The sequence below is a fragment of the Dermacentor variabilis genome, chromosome 7 (assembly GCF_050947875.1).
Source record: "Dermacentor variabilis isolate Ectoservices chromosome 7, ASM5094787v1, whole genome shotgun sequence".
In the NCBI taxonomy this organism is placed as follows: domain Eukaryota; kingdom Metazoa; phylum Arthropoda; class Arachnida; order Ixodida; family Ixodidae; genus Dermacentor; species Dermacentor variabilis.
The window spans coordinates 116,994,454-117,007,356 of NC_134574.1; the positions used below are offsets into that span (position 1 = coordinate 116,994,454).

Consider the following 12,903-nt stretch of genomic DNA (forward strand, 5'->3'; position numbering starts at 1 on the left):
AACGCGTCGGTGGCGCAGGGAAAACGAATGCGCTACTCTGAAATGTTTTCCAGTGATTCTAAAGTCAGCCGCAGGCGCCTATGGGAGTGTCCACTCTTTACGTTTACTATGTTAATCTATGCTGCGCCCGCCCGCTCCATCGCGACAGCGCCGTGTGCTAGACTACCGGCCATGTACGGTCCCCTTCGTCGTGACTGTCAGCAGCAGAGCAATTGAACGGTGCACCCGAAATTTATCAAGCGAGACAAGGCTCCGCGCGAAGGTGAGGGCGAAGTCTGGCGTCACTCGGGGCACTCTCGTCGTCAGCGCGCGGAGCGAGATAGCAGCGCCCCGGTGTGGCCCCGCAGCTGCTCCGGCCACCTAAGCAATGGTCCGTCTACTTTGGCCGATAGCACATATCTACCAGGTGTGTATGTACGTGCACAAGAAAGCGTCGAACCATTCAGTCAAGTTTGGTACCCTACAGCATTGCTCCGCAGCTGTACTTACGTTTTTTGTGTTTTTTATTGAAAATATGCAGCAGTGATGTCAGAGTCACTACATGAATATGGTTCACAAGTTAACTGGCTCTCCGAAATGACAGCCTGACCTAGGATACCATGGAGCCAGTAAAAGAAAGTAATCATACTGGCCTTGAAATTTCACACTTTTCCAGTTTCACGGAAGGTCGACGTCCTCCCAGAGGCTCATAACAGTGCTTTGCTGGATTTTCAGAGCTATTCTTTCTTTCATTTGCACTATCTGATCTGCATTGAAGTGATTTTTCCAGTCGCCAACGATGGCCTTCCGCACGAAGTCTCCGGTCTTCGGTTTCATTAAATCAGCCGCTTCATCGTTGAGCAGCTTGTACCTGCCCGCAAGGGCCACCTCTTCGGCGTACCTTCTAAGCTCACCGTTCAATTCCATCATGGTTTTCGCGCTTATCGTGTCCAAGATCCTTCCCAATACCCCCGGCTGCTTGCGGAGTTTGTTGCCGTACTTGTATCCCAGGAAGTCGGCGATCTTGATAACTCCAGCGCTAGGGTCCGCTTTAAGTTTCTCGTAAGTTACAAGGAGGACGTTCTCGTCGCGTGCGTGATTGTACCACGACAGTAGGTGGTCAAAGTAGTCACCGTAATCTACTTTTCCTTCTAGAAATAGACTTAAAAACTTCTCAAATGATCCATCGGTGAAGCGGTACGCCGGAAGCGCTCTCGTGTGGTGGTAGAAGGAAACGCAGCAGTCGTATGGGTTTCGGACCACGAATATGTACTTCGCTTGCGGAGAGTAAGGTATGCGATTGAAAGGCAGATGAGTCTTGATTGCACCAGGTCGTGGCATGTTCTCGACTGCTTCGAGTCCTTGAGCCTCTAGGAAGGGCGACTTCTGCAGGAATTCTCGAAGATTCTGCAATTTTTGACATTTGAATGTTATACGTTTGAAAAAGGAAAAAAAACGTATTCTTTTTGCTATGCGAAGCTACCACCACAGAAATACAGCCAGCTGACTGTCTTAGCACAAGTTGTCGGAAATGTTGAGTATTGTATAAATTTAGTATCCGTGCTCACGCAGCAGTGGCCAATCCAGGGAAATGAGCCTTAAGTCGGTTAAAAAAATTGAAAGTGCAAATTTTAAAGCCTGGGCAATTATGTCTGTACATATGAAGTTTGCATTTCACTAAGCTGAGGAAATATGAAGTATTGCTTCAGACACATTTTCACTAAATCAGCGTTATTTTGTGAATAACTTAACGAGCGTCTTTCCAACAAGGCTCCTGGCACCTCTGACGGTGCATGCAAAAATAAAAAAAACAAGGAAGGACATGCCCAACGAACGCAATTTTGTAGTCTAAATCACGCGCACTTTGTTTGGTTTAGCCGGGTAGCAGCAGAAGCAGATTGTACGACCACAGCCTCATCGCTTATGGCAATGAGGCTTTGCTCCCCAATGTGATCCACTGCTACAAAGTTGTCTACATAGGAACACAAATACATCCTGTGATGAAAAAATGACAGACAAATGAACCCGGGGAAGATAAAAAAAAAGGATTCGCTTTATTCAAGAGAAAATTCACGAAGTGTGTATGTATTTATAAACACCGAAAAGCAGGAATGTGGCACCGTCAGATCCGCCAGCGTATCCTTTTTTCTATATTCTATATGCCTAAACCTCGCAGCAACGATCTTCCTACTACAAGCATCATGCACCACCTTGATCCTAGTGATGCAGACAGCTAAAAGCTTGTGGCAATGAGGCTGTTACTGTTTTTAGTTAAACTGCATCTATCTGCTAACTACAACAAGCTTCGTCTAATTTAGTCTGTTTTGAATGTAAATAGTATTTCATAGAAGAGTGGAAGCTGGGCTGTTCGGTAATATACTATAGTGTTGAGAGGTTAAGCATAGAAGACACAAATACAAGAGGAACGAATAGGATTTTCGCTGTCAGACCATTTTTGCTGTCTGTACCGTTCCATTCTTTTTGTTTTTGTATATTACACACCTATTACTTGGAACCACGAATCCTGTTTCTTGCTTTGCGTAGCTCTGAAACAGAGCACTTGGCCTGATACATTTCTATATATTTAGCAAGCGGAGTAAGAGAAACACAGGCCCTCAATGTTTGTTAGTTGCAATCACAGGAGGCGTCGTTTCTTGACTCCGTGAGGCAGCGCACGAGGCGTGATTGGCCAATTGCACGCCTCTGCAAACTCACGTTGTACGTGATTCCCGTGGCCGGAAGCCGCCACAACCGCCGACATTTCCCCAAGGGCCGCTGGCTAACAAACCTAGTGCTATGTGCTGCGTGCAAGACAGCGAAGAAAATCGACGTGGAGACCGGTGTCGCTGTAGCGCATGCGTGTGTAGCAAATAACGCGCATCAAGCAAACTATGTGCCTTCCGTTCGGACCGACGGCAAGTCGTCTTTGCGTTCACATCTGTTTACCTTTCGGCTATTATTTCTGTACTCAAATATTCTGACAGTTGATTTTACCTATGCATTTCTGAGCCTGAATTTCTGTTGGCGTCGTGTGGCTGTCGCTCTTGAACTTTACGTGGCATATTTCATGAGGTGAATCAGCAGTTTACGCGCTTCAGAGGTTTCGTCAACCAAAAGGGAATGCGTATGCACTTTGCGAACAGAGTGTAAACTTGTACTTTAAAGAAAAACTGTCCTCAAACAAGCCCGAGAAACAGTACAAGTCATGCTTGCAGTATGTAATACTTCCAAGCCTGCATTATCCCCAGGAGTGTTTGCGGTTTCTTGACCGTTGCTTCCTCTTATATAATAAAATGAGTGTTTTTAGGCGACCTTTCAGCACAGTGAGCCTCAGTCTTCAAAGATATCGGTTATCTGAGCCATAGGATGACTGCGTTTGCTTCGATGTTTATCAGGTGCAATTAACCCAAACTGTTTTAATATCAACCTTTAAGGTCTGCACCTCAGATATGCATCGTAGCACCAATTTCCGGCATCATTTGGAATAGTAGCCTTTTTAATAACAGTAACGCAGACAACAACGCTAATTTTCATACACTGTTCATTAATGTGACAAACAAATTGATGAAATGCAGGCACACAACTCATGTATCAGTTACGACGTTTGTGACAGGTAATTCACCTGTGCGGGTGGGAGCAGTAGGGTTTGGCTATTGATCATTTGAATCGTCGCCAGGAGCCGAAATTGGCGAGGCTTCTTGTTCATAATTGGATTTCCTTATTGGCCAGCCACTTCACATATTATTATGTACGTTTCCCTGAGTGGCTGGTGCTTGCTCTGGCGAACGTTTTAAGCCTAATAAACCCGTAGTGGTATCCACAATATATTGTGAATGCCGCTCCAGGTTTTCGTCCACCAAATCTGATGCACAGTTTTAACCTTTGTGTACTATTGGGATACCAGATGCCTTTGAGATGTCCGTTAACGTGCGAGGTTTCTCCGAAAGCCAAGTAATCCTAGATGCAGAGACGATACTTATGATAATGTATTGGTGAACCTTTTGAAAGGCGGCCGAGTAACTCATGACTATGGTTCTACTACTTTACTATGATTATAGTCTAACATTCAGGTCCGTACCATTTGCACTTTGCCTCTGGGAACTTTTCTCTCTTCATTGTTACCTCACGCTTCTGATTGTGCAGCATTAACATTATATATATATATATATATATATATATATATTTATATATATATATATATATATATGACTTCCGCCACCCTCACCTGACATGCCTGAATACGCCTGCCAGATTCCCGAAGGATCTGACGCGGCTTCAACGCCAGCACCTGGTGCTCCGTGGCAATACCACCGGGTGCCATTCACTTTCGGACGAGAAGATGTCGACGAGTGGCTCACGAACTACCGAAGGATGAACCGTTCTTACGGTTGGAACTCGACCGCACAGTTGTCCAATGCTGTGTTTTCCCTCACCGACACAGCGCTCGCCTGGTATGAAAATCACGAAGACACGCTCACTTCATGGGAGCTTTTCGTCGAGGAGCTCGGAGCGTGTTTTGGAGACTCTAGCGCAAAAAAGAAACGCGCTGAACAGACGCTTTCGCAAAGAGCTCAGATTCCCGGCGATACCTGTACGACTTATATTGAAGAAGTGCTGAAACTGTGTAAGATAGTCAACTCTCAGATGTCTGAAGATGACAAGGTTGGACATTTGTTTAAAGGAATAGCCAAAGACGTCTACCAAAGATAGTCAACTCTCAAATGTCTGAAGATGACAAGGTTCGACATTTGTTGAAAGGAATAGCCAAAGACGTCTACCATTTTTTGATCGGCAAGGAAAGCTTGGATTCCATGTCTAACGTCATTCACCACTGTAAGACCTTTGAGACGCTGAAGATTCGACGGATAATACCGAAGTTTGGTCGCCTGGGTAATGTCACAACGGTGGGAAGTGTAGACCCGAGCTCGTATGTTGACCTTCCATCAACAATACGGCAGATTGTTCGTGAAGAGTTGCTCCATCGGGAAGAGATGCACCATTGCACACCCGGCATAACTGGTAATTAGTTACCACACGAGATGAGAAACACGGCCTTTTCGACCGCATGGCAACCCACGGTTCACTCAGCGACCGTCGAGTACAGGTCTGCCCCACAAACGAGAGGGACCACAAGCTATCAAGATCATGACTACGACCAACGCCCTCGCCGCAGGCACGCCTGCCGGCGGCCGGTGCATAGCCATGATGAATGTGACCCACCTGCTGGCTATGCAGTCGACAGCAACATACGTGACTACCTGGAAGAACATCGAAATTTGCAGCATTTGCCGGTGTGTTTCCAATGCGGTGTCACAGGCCACATAGCGAGGTTTTGCAATCGTCACCCAAAAACGTGGAATGGTCGATCGGTGTCTTCAACAATGACCACACCTACTATGAGGACAACTCAACAGCCGTACACCAACCACCTCTTGGTCAGCTGGCGTCCGTCCCGGCAACGATTACTGGCAGAGAAGCTTTCGGAGCCGCTCGCCGGCATCTGACAGGAGTTTGACGCCATCGCCAACTTCTCGTGCATCGCGTTTACGTCAATCTCCATCGCCAGTGCGCCGCTCCACCTCGCCTTCACAACCGGAAAACTAGCTAGCGCGGCCGACGGGGGTGAGGTTGCTCGACAGAAATGCCCCCTGCAGTTGCTATGATTAAGAACAAAGTACATGTACTTGTTGACGGTGTTCCTACATTGGCTTTAGTGGATACCGGGGCAACTGTATCCGTAATGAGTCTGGGTTTTAAATGCCGTGGGACCAGGCTGCAACGTTTTGTGGAGTGAGCGGCGAGTCGTTGCGCCGTGTAAGTGTGTGCACTGCTGAAGTATCCTTGGCTGGTGGAGTTTTCGCGACGGAGTTTGTAGTTATTCCCCGATCGACGCACGAAGTGATTTTGGGCATCGACTTTTTGCGGCAGTGTGGTGCGACCATTGCTTGTCACACGGGGGAAGTTTGCGTTGATAGCCATGTTTCGTCCGGGCTCTTAGAGGAGACTTGTAGTCAAGGTGAACTTTGTGTGTCTGCAGATACTGTTGTGCCTGCGTCCACCTCTGTGTGCGTGCCGGTTGTATGTCGCGGTGAAGTTCCACACAGTTTTGATGCCTCGGTAGAGCCAATGCATCTAAATTGTGTGAAGAAGAACGTTTTCGTCCCTTATTGTGTGGTATCCATCAGCAACGGGCGTGCTGGCTTATGGACGGCCAACTGCTCGGCAGAACCCGTCCTGCTTCCAGACCGGCTGGAAACTCGCATACTTTACAGAATACAAGTCTTCGTCCGTAGCCGTACTAACAGACTCGCCGTGTGAACCTGCTGACTTTCGCCATGTCTCAGACAAAAAGCTTCTGTCTATGATAGACAAGTCGCTCAGCACAAGGGAGCGTCATACCTTGGTGGATACGATGTCTAAGCATCTGTCAGTGTTTGACTTTGCGCAGCCGGACAAAGCGTTCTCGATTCCTGAGTCACGAACGCGCCATATTATCGATACGGGATCTGCGCGCCCGATCAGGCAAAAGCCTTATCGCGTGTCGCCTAACGAGCGCAAGATAATCGGTGAACAAGTGAGTGACATGATGAAAAACGGGATAACACAAGAGTCCTCGAGTCCTTGGGCAGCTCCGGTCATACTCGTCAGAAAGAAAGACGGTAACTGGAGATTTTGCGACGATTATAGAAGATTAAGCGCCGTGACTAAGAAGGATGTCTACCCGCTGCCCCGGATTGATGATGCATTTGATTGCCTTCATTCGGCCTCTTATTTTTCTTCAGTGGATCTGCACTCAGGATATTGGCAAATACCGATACACCCGGCAGACAAGGAGAAAACAGCCTTCACGACCCCGGATGCATTATTAGAATTCAATGTGATGCCATTTCGGTTGTGCAACGCTCCAGCAACCTTTGAAAGGTTCATGGACACCATTCTGCGTGGGTTAAAATGGAACATCTGTATGTGCTACCTTGACGACGTTGTTATATTCGGGCACACATTCAATGAGCACAATACGCACCTGGATACTGTCCTCGACTGCATCAAAAACGCTGGCCTGGTTCTGAATTCCAAGAAATGTAACTTTGCTGATCGTCAAACCCTTGTGCTGGGTCATCTTGTTGACAAAGGCGGTATCCGTCCTGATCCCCTCAAGACGGCAGCAGTTGAGACATTCAGTGCACCGCAGTCAGTGAAGCAACTTCGTACTTTTCTGGGTCTTTGCTCTTACTTTCGCCGATTTATTTCTGGTTTTGCTGACGTCGCTTTTCCTCTGACAAATCTGCTACACAAGGACGCTTGGTTTGAGTGGACATCCGAGTGCGAGTCTGCATTTCGTCAGTTTAAGTTCCTGCTGACCTCCCGACCTATTCTTCGCCACTTCAATCCTACTGCGCCGACAGAAATCCACACAGATGCTAGTGGCGCCGGTCTGGGTGCCGTCTTGGTCCAACGTTATGACGACCGTCACCACGTGATTGCTTATGCAAGCCGCTCATTAAGCAAACCTGAACGAAATTACACGGTGACAGAGCACGAATGCCTCGCTGTAATCTTTGCAAGCGATTTCGCTCGTACTTGTACGGACGCCCATTCCTAGTCGTCACAGACCACCATTCCACTGTGCTGGCTCGTGAACCTTCGCGACCCTTGTCGTCGTCTTGCGCGCTGGGCTTTGAGGTTGCAGGAATATAACTTCACTGTTTCCTACATGAGCGGCCGAAAACATGCTGACGCAGACTGCCTTTCTCGTGTGCCGCTTACCACGACGGACTGCGACGCAGACGATTTCGATCATCTCGTCGCTTCTGCGACATCCGCTTTTCCTGATATCGATGCGTTCAAAGCAGAACAACGGACAGACACCAAATTGGAGCCACTCTTCACTTGTGCCCATTCAAGTGCAACAAGCAGCTACTGTCTACGGGACTGGCTCCTGTACAAAAGGAACTACTCAAGCACGGGTGCGCGTTTCCTTTTAGTGGTGCCGGAGCGTCTCCTGCCAGCAATCCTTCAGGCTATGCACGATGACCCTACCTCTGGTCACTTAGGCACTGTGCGCACCCGTTATCGCATTCAAGAACGCTTTTACTGGCCCCGGAGGCGACATTCGGCTGAGTTGTATGCCGCCAGCTGCATACAGCGTCAACGTCGGAAACGCCCAACCACTGCCCCATCTGGTCTCCTTCGACCTGTGCCGCCTCCCAGCTCACCCTTTCGGCAAGTTGTAATTGATCTGTTAGGCCCCTTTCCAAAGTCATCTAAGGGGAACCGCTGGATAATTGTCTGCGCCGACTATTTCCCGCGCAATTGCGAGACGGCGGCTATACCATCAGCCACCGCCACCAAAGTGTCGCTCTTCTTACTTCACGCTATTGTTCTGCGACATGGACCACCTGGTGTTATCATAAGCGACCGAGGACGCCAATTCATGGCGGATATTGTCGAAGAGCATGTGCGTTTGTGTAAATCGCACCTCAGGCACTCGGTGCCGTATCTTCCGCAAACGAACGGCCTCACTGAGCGCACTAATCGAACAATCACCAATATGCTTTCCATGTATGCTGCGTCCGATTACAAGAATTGGGATGAAGCTCCACCGTTTAATACTTACGCCTATAACACCGCCAAGCACGAGACAACCGGCTACAGCCCGTTCTACCTTCTATATGCTCGGCCGCCCCGGTATACGCTCGACACTGTCCTCCCTTTTTACCACCACGACAATCCTATGGTCGCCGATACGCTATGCCTCGCTGAAAAGGCTTGGAGACTTGCGCGTCTGCGGACTTTAGCATCACAAGAAAACTCCAAAGCCCGCTACGAGGCACGACATCGGCCTGTTACATATCACCCTGGTGATCTCGTTTGGCTTTGGACTCCCGCATGGAAGCGCGGTTTGTGCCAAAAGCTCCTGGCAAACTACGATGGACCGCATATTTAATCGACAAAGTCAGCGAAGTGAACTATACTCTCGCGCGCCTCACGAACACTGGTAGACGTTCTGCTAGGACACCAGTCGCGCATGTCGCACGGTTGAAATCATGCACGCCACGACAAGCTAGTTGACTCGCCCAGTGTGCTTTGTCTGCGAGGGGAGGTATGTTACGTCCAAGCGTGTAAAAGGGACGTGGGGATCTAGAAGAGAAGAGAAGAGAAAAACGAAGACTTTGCAGCGGCCATTCCTGTTGTTCGTAGCCTGCCGTTCCTGCTCTCGCACGCCTAAATAAACCCCTTTACCCCGTGCTTGTAACAATATATATATCTATGTGTGTGTGTGTGTGATAATAATATATTATGTATATAAGGTAGGCAAGCCTGACACGACTAGAGCATCGGTGAGAAAAAGCAGGGATGTGACTCATAGAATTGGAATCGTTGCAGCTGCACAATACCCCCCCCCCCCCCACACACACACACACATATATATATATATATATATATATATATATATATATATATATATATATATATATATATATATATATATATATATATATATATGTGTGTGTGTGTGTGTGTGTGTGTTCTCATCAATAAACTAATCATCTCAGGCTTAACTCAGCTGCTAATGAGCTACTGTTTGCATCCGCTTTGCAACCCAATGCTTCAGGAAATATTTCACAAACGTCCGTGGTCATTACGGGAAACACCGTCTGCTAAAGCATCACTGGCGGCCACAATGCTGGTAGTGACATCCTGTGACACAGAGTTGAAACAAAGAGCACATTAAGTTAACACTGGATTAGCTTGCAATATTAAACCCAACTGCTGGTTTAAAGCGTTTGTAGCGACACAATGGTTAACCCGGAGTCATTTTACCATTTTACTTCAGTGAGACCAGTGACGCGGGGTGAAAATTTTTGAAGGCATCGTAGTTGTACCAAGGGTCATAGCATGTCACGACCTGTTTTGCTGGATTTATGACATGCCATTCACAGCGCCGGTAACAAGCTAATAAATAAACTGCAAGATGTTCGGGCTAAATCTTTCTGTTATCCCCGGTGGTCGCTGCGAGATGGCACACTTTTACGCTAAGGATGATCAGCCAGACCACTTGGTGAACATAATGATTACGTACTCTTGTTTTTCTGTTTATCGTGTCAGATGAATATTTATGATACGACTCGTAAATGTTAGGTCATAACCAAGGATTCAATAAAACATGACTCTAGAAGGACACTCGACTGTATACCGCTTGTTTTTTACATTTGTTTGTTTAGCTTCTATACTTCATTGTTCCGCCTTGACGGGCACTTCCGTGAAATTGGCGGCAATTACTTCCACGACAATTTGAAACGTTCATGCAGCAAAAAATCTTTACTAATGATGTATTAACTTTTATTTGGGACATGCTGAAACTTAATATTGAAGCCGAGAAATAGTCAAGTTGTTTTTCCCAGCACATAACTTAAATGGAGAACCATTTCCGACATATCCGGTATCAAACTGTGGCCTCAAAATACATTCCGTTCCAGCTATAAACTTCTCCAAAGTGCGCATCACGCAGGTGAGCGTGACGTTAACTATAAAGCCAATATATTTTCAGCTCATATTAGAAATTAATATTGCTAATGGGACGCTAGCTAAATGCACTTTGCAAAACACACGAGACTGCAGAACAGTTCGGCTTCAATTTCGCATTTCCAACATGCGCCCTATAATAATAATTTTGAGCTTATTTCTGGCCTGGATTTTTTATTTCGGTACATGGACGATGAGAATTCTCTCGTTAGGGACTGTCGTCTACGCAAGGAATCTACTGCAGTGATTGAAATTGTGCTACATTTTTTTCCTCGCTTGTTCCTGCTCAAGTAGTCATGGCATAGCGCAGATATGGCATAGCATGTGCGAACTCTTGGTGCGGCCATCGTAAACACTTCTAGAGACTCCCGGAAAGCAAGAAAATTCTTGACAATTACGATATTCCCTAACGCAGAATTTTAGCGCAGCTCTATACGTGTTTTCAGTTCGAAATATATTGAGGAAAGGAATTTAAGAGCGACATGTAGCAGAGTCGGCGGTCGTCGAAAACTGATCTGCGGGTCAAACGCGGCGGCTTCTATACATGACTCGTCGAACGCTCCAGTGTCATTGCTGGTGCCACGTGGCTTCTAGAAAGTACTACACAATTCGGGTCGCGCAAACAACGAGATTACAAAACAATCGCAAACCATAACAATCGAAACAAGTGCGAACGAGACCATACGAAGCAAACCAAATAGCCCGAGCGAGAGCTGACACGAGCAGATGGTAGCACGAGACGAGCGGTCCAGCTGAGACCAGATAAAAAAATTAAATTATAGAGTTTTACGTGCCAATACCACTTTCTGATTATGAGGCACGCCGTAGTGGAGGACTCCTGAAATTTCGGCCACCTGGGGTTCCTTAACGTGCTCCTAAATCTCAGTACACGGGTGTTTTCGCATTTCGCCCCCATCGAAATGCGGCCGCTGTGGCCGGGATTCGATCCCCCGACCTTGTGCTCAGCAGCCTACCACCATAGCCACTGACGGCGGGTAGTTGAGACCAGATATGTGTACGCATCGGGTTGTCGCGTGGGTCCGCATGGCACCAGTTTCTCGCGCGCACGTCACTGAAGGGGCCATTCTCACTGGTCTCCGCCATCCGCGGCTCGCGTAATTATCTCCCGCTTCTCGTTCTTTCTTTCAGCTTTCGCTGTGCTCGTTCTCTCGATTACACCGCCAATGCCGCCGACGATCTCTGCAGGAACGAGCGCTTAAGAGCTGCGCTATAAAAATGGAAGCGTCCTCAGAATGAAAAATACAGTGAGGTGCAGAAATATCGACTTAAGAGTTTCCTGAAAAAAATCCCAGTAATTTGAAAGATCTGGCTTTTAAACTAGATATTTTCGTTGCTAAAACAAGTAATCACTAGTAATCAACAAGTGCCAACACTTTCTGGCCATGTCACTGCTCACAATGCATTAGCATGCATGATTGTCTCGCCACATAAGTTTAGTGCTAGGTCAATCACAAACCTCGGGTTTGGAGCCGTCGTGGTAAATGGCATAGACAATATACCGCATCCATGTACTCCCGGACTTTGGAAATGACACGACAAAGACATCATCAGGCTTGGGCTTGTATGTGAGTGCTTCTTTCACGACTGGTTCCTGGAATCTGTAGCTCATATGCAGTCCACAAACATCTCGGTAGACGTGGTCAGAAGCCATTGAAGAAAAATCCTGCGTTCAGAAAAGTTAGCGCTGAAGCTCCGACAACTGCACAGAAAATTCTGGAGAAATAGTGTCCTCGTCATCCTACTTTACTACAAAGCGCAAGAACATTAAAGCTCAAAGATAATTTAGTAGGAAAGAGCAAGGTTTACTATTTTATCTAAATATCTTGCAAAATGTCGCAGCCATGCCTTGAGTATTTTAACTGCTCGTGAAATTTTATATGGGGCTCAATGAACTTGAGCATTCTCATTTGAAAAGCGCCCAAAATGCCGGTCTGCTGTCTCACACTCGTTACGAGAAAGGAAAATGTCCGCACAAATGATTAAATATATTAGAACACAGGGTAGTGGCCCAGAGGAAACCGTCCTTGTCTTCGTTAATATTGTTTACAATAGGTATTTCACGTTTTCTTCTGCCGTAGCCAGAGTCTGCTGGAAATTCTTTTTTCAATACTTACCCTACAAGTATCCTTTCAATGTCGTCTCTTTTTTTATATACAATTCTAAGCTAGGCGAATTGTCACTGATTCTCGCCTACACTGTAATACGAAGGAGGGCACAGTACTGGCGCCTTTTTTTTTTTACTTGCATGCGTCTCCCATCCTTGCGCCCTTGCACAGACATTACTGCAACCCCGTCCCCAGTGATCGTCAGAGCCCAAAAGGCAGTTAGAGCACTTTTTCTGCTTTTTTCGAAAGTACTCTGCCTATTTAGAGCGCA

General features: G+C 47.0%; 1 protein-coding gene across 1 annotated transcript; it reads right to left on the reverse strand.

The window, feature by feature from the left end:
* Window positions 1-467: 467 nt before the first annotated feature.
* On the reverse strand, window positions 468-12,187 carry LOC142587058 (sulfotransferase ssu-1-like). Its single transcript, XM_075697944.1, has 2 exons — window positions 11,984-12,187; window positions 468-1,386 (listed from the first exon to the last, which is right to left on the reverse strand). The coding sequence occupies exons 1-2, from the start codon at window positions 12,176-12,178 to the stop codon at window positions 658-660; spliced, it is 924 nt and encodes a 307-aa protein (XP_075554059.1). The 5' UTR covers window positions 12,179-12,187; the 3' UTR covers window positions 468-657.
* Window positions 12,188-12,903: the final 716 nt, after the last annotated feature.

Coding starts and splice junctions, on each gene's coding strand:
- LOC142587058 (XM_075697944.1), bottom strand. CDS start 12,178: ATGGCTTCTGACCACGTCTACCGAGATGTTTGTGGACTGCATATGAGC. Junction 1,387..11,983: donor ACGACGGCTCCAAACCCGAG/GTTTGTGATTGA, acceptor CAAAAATTGCAG/AATCTTCGAGAATTCCTGCA.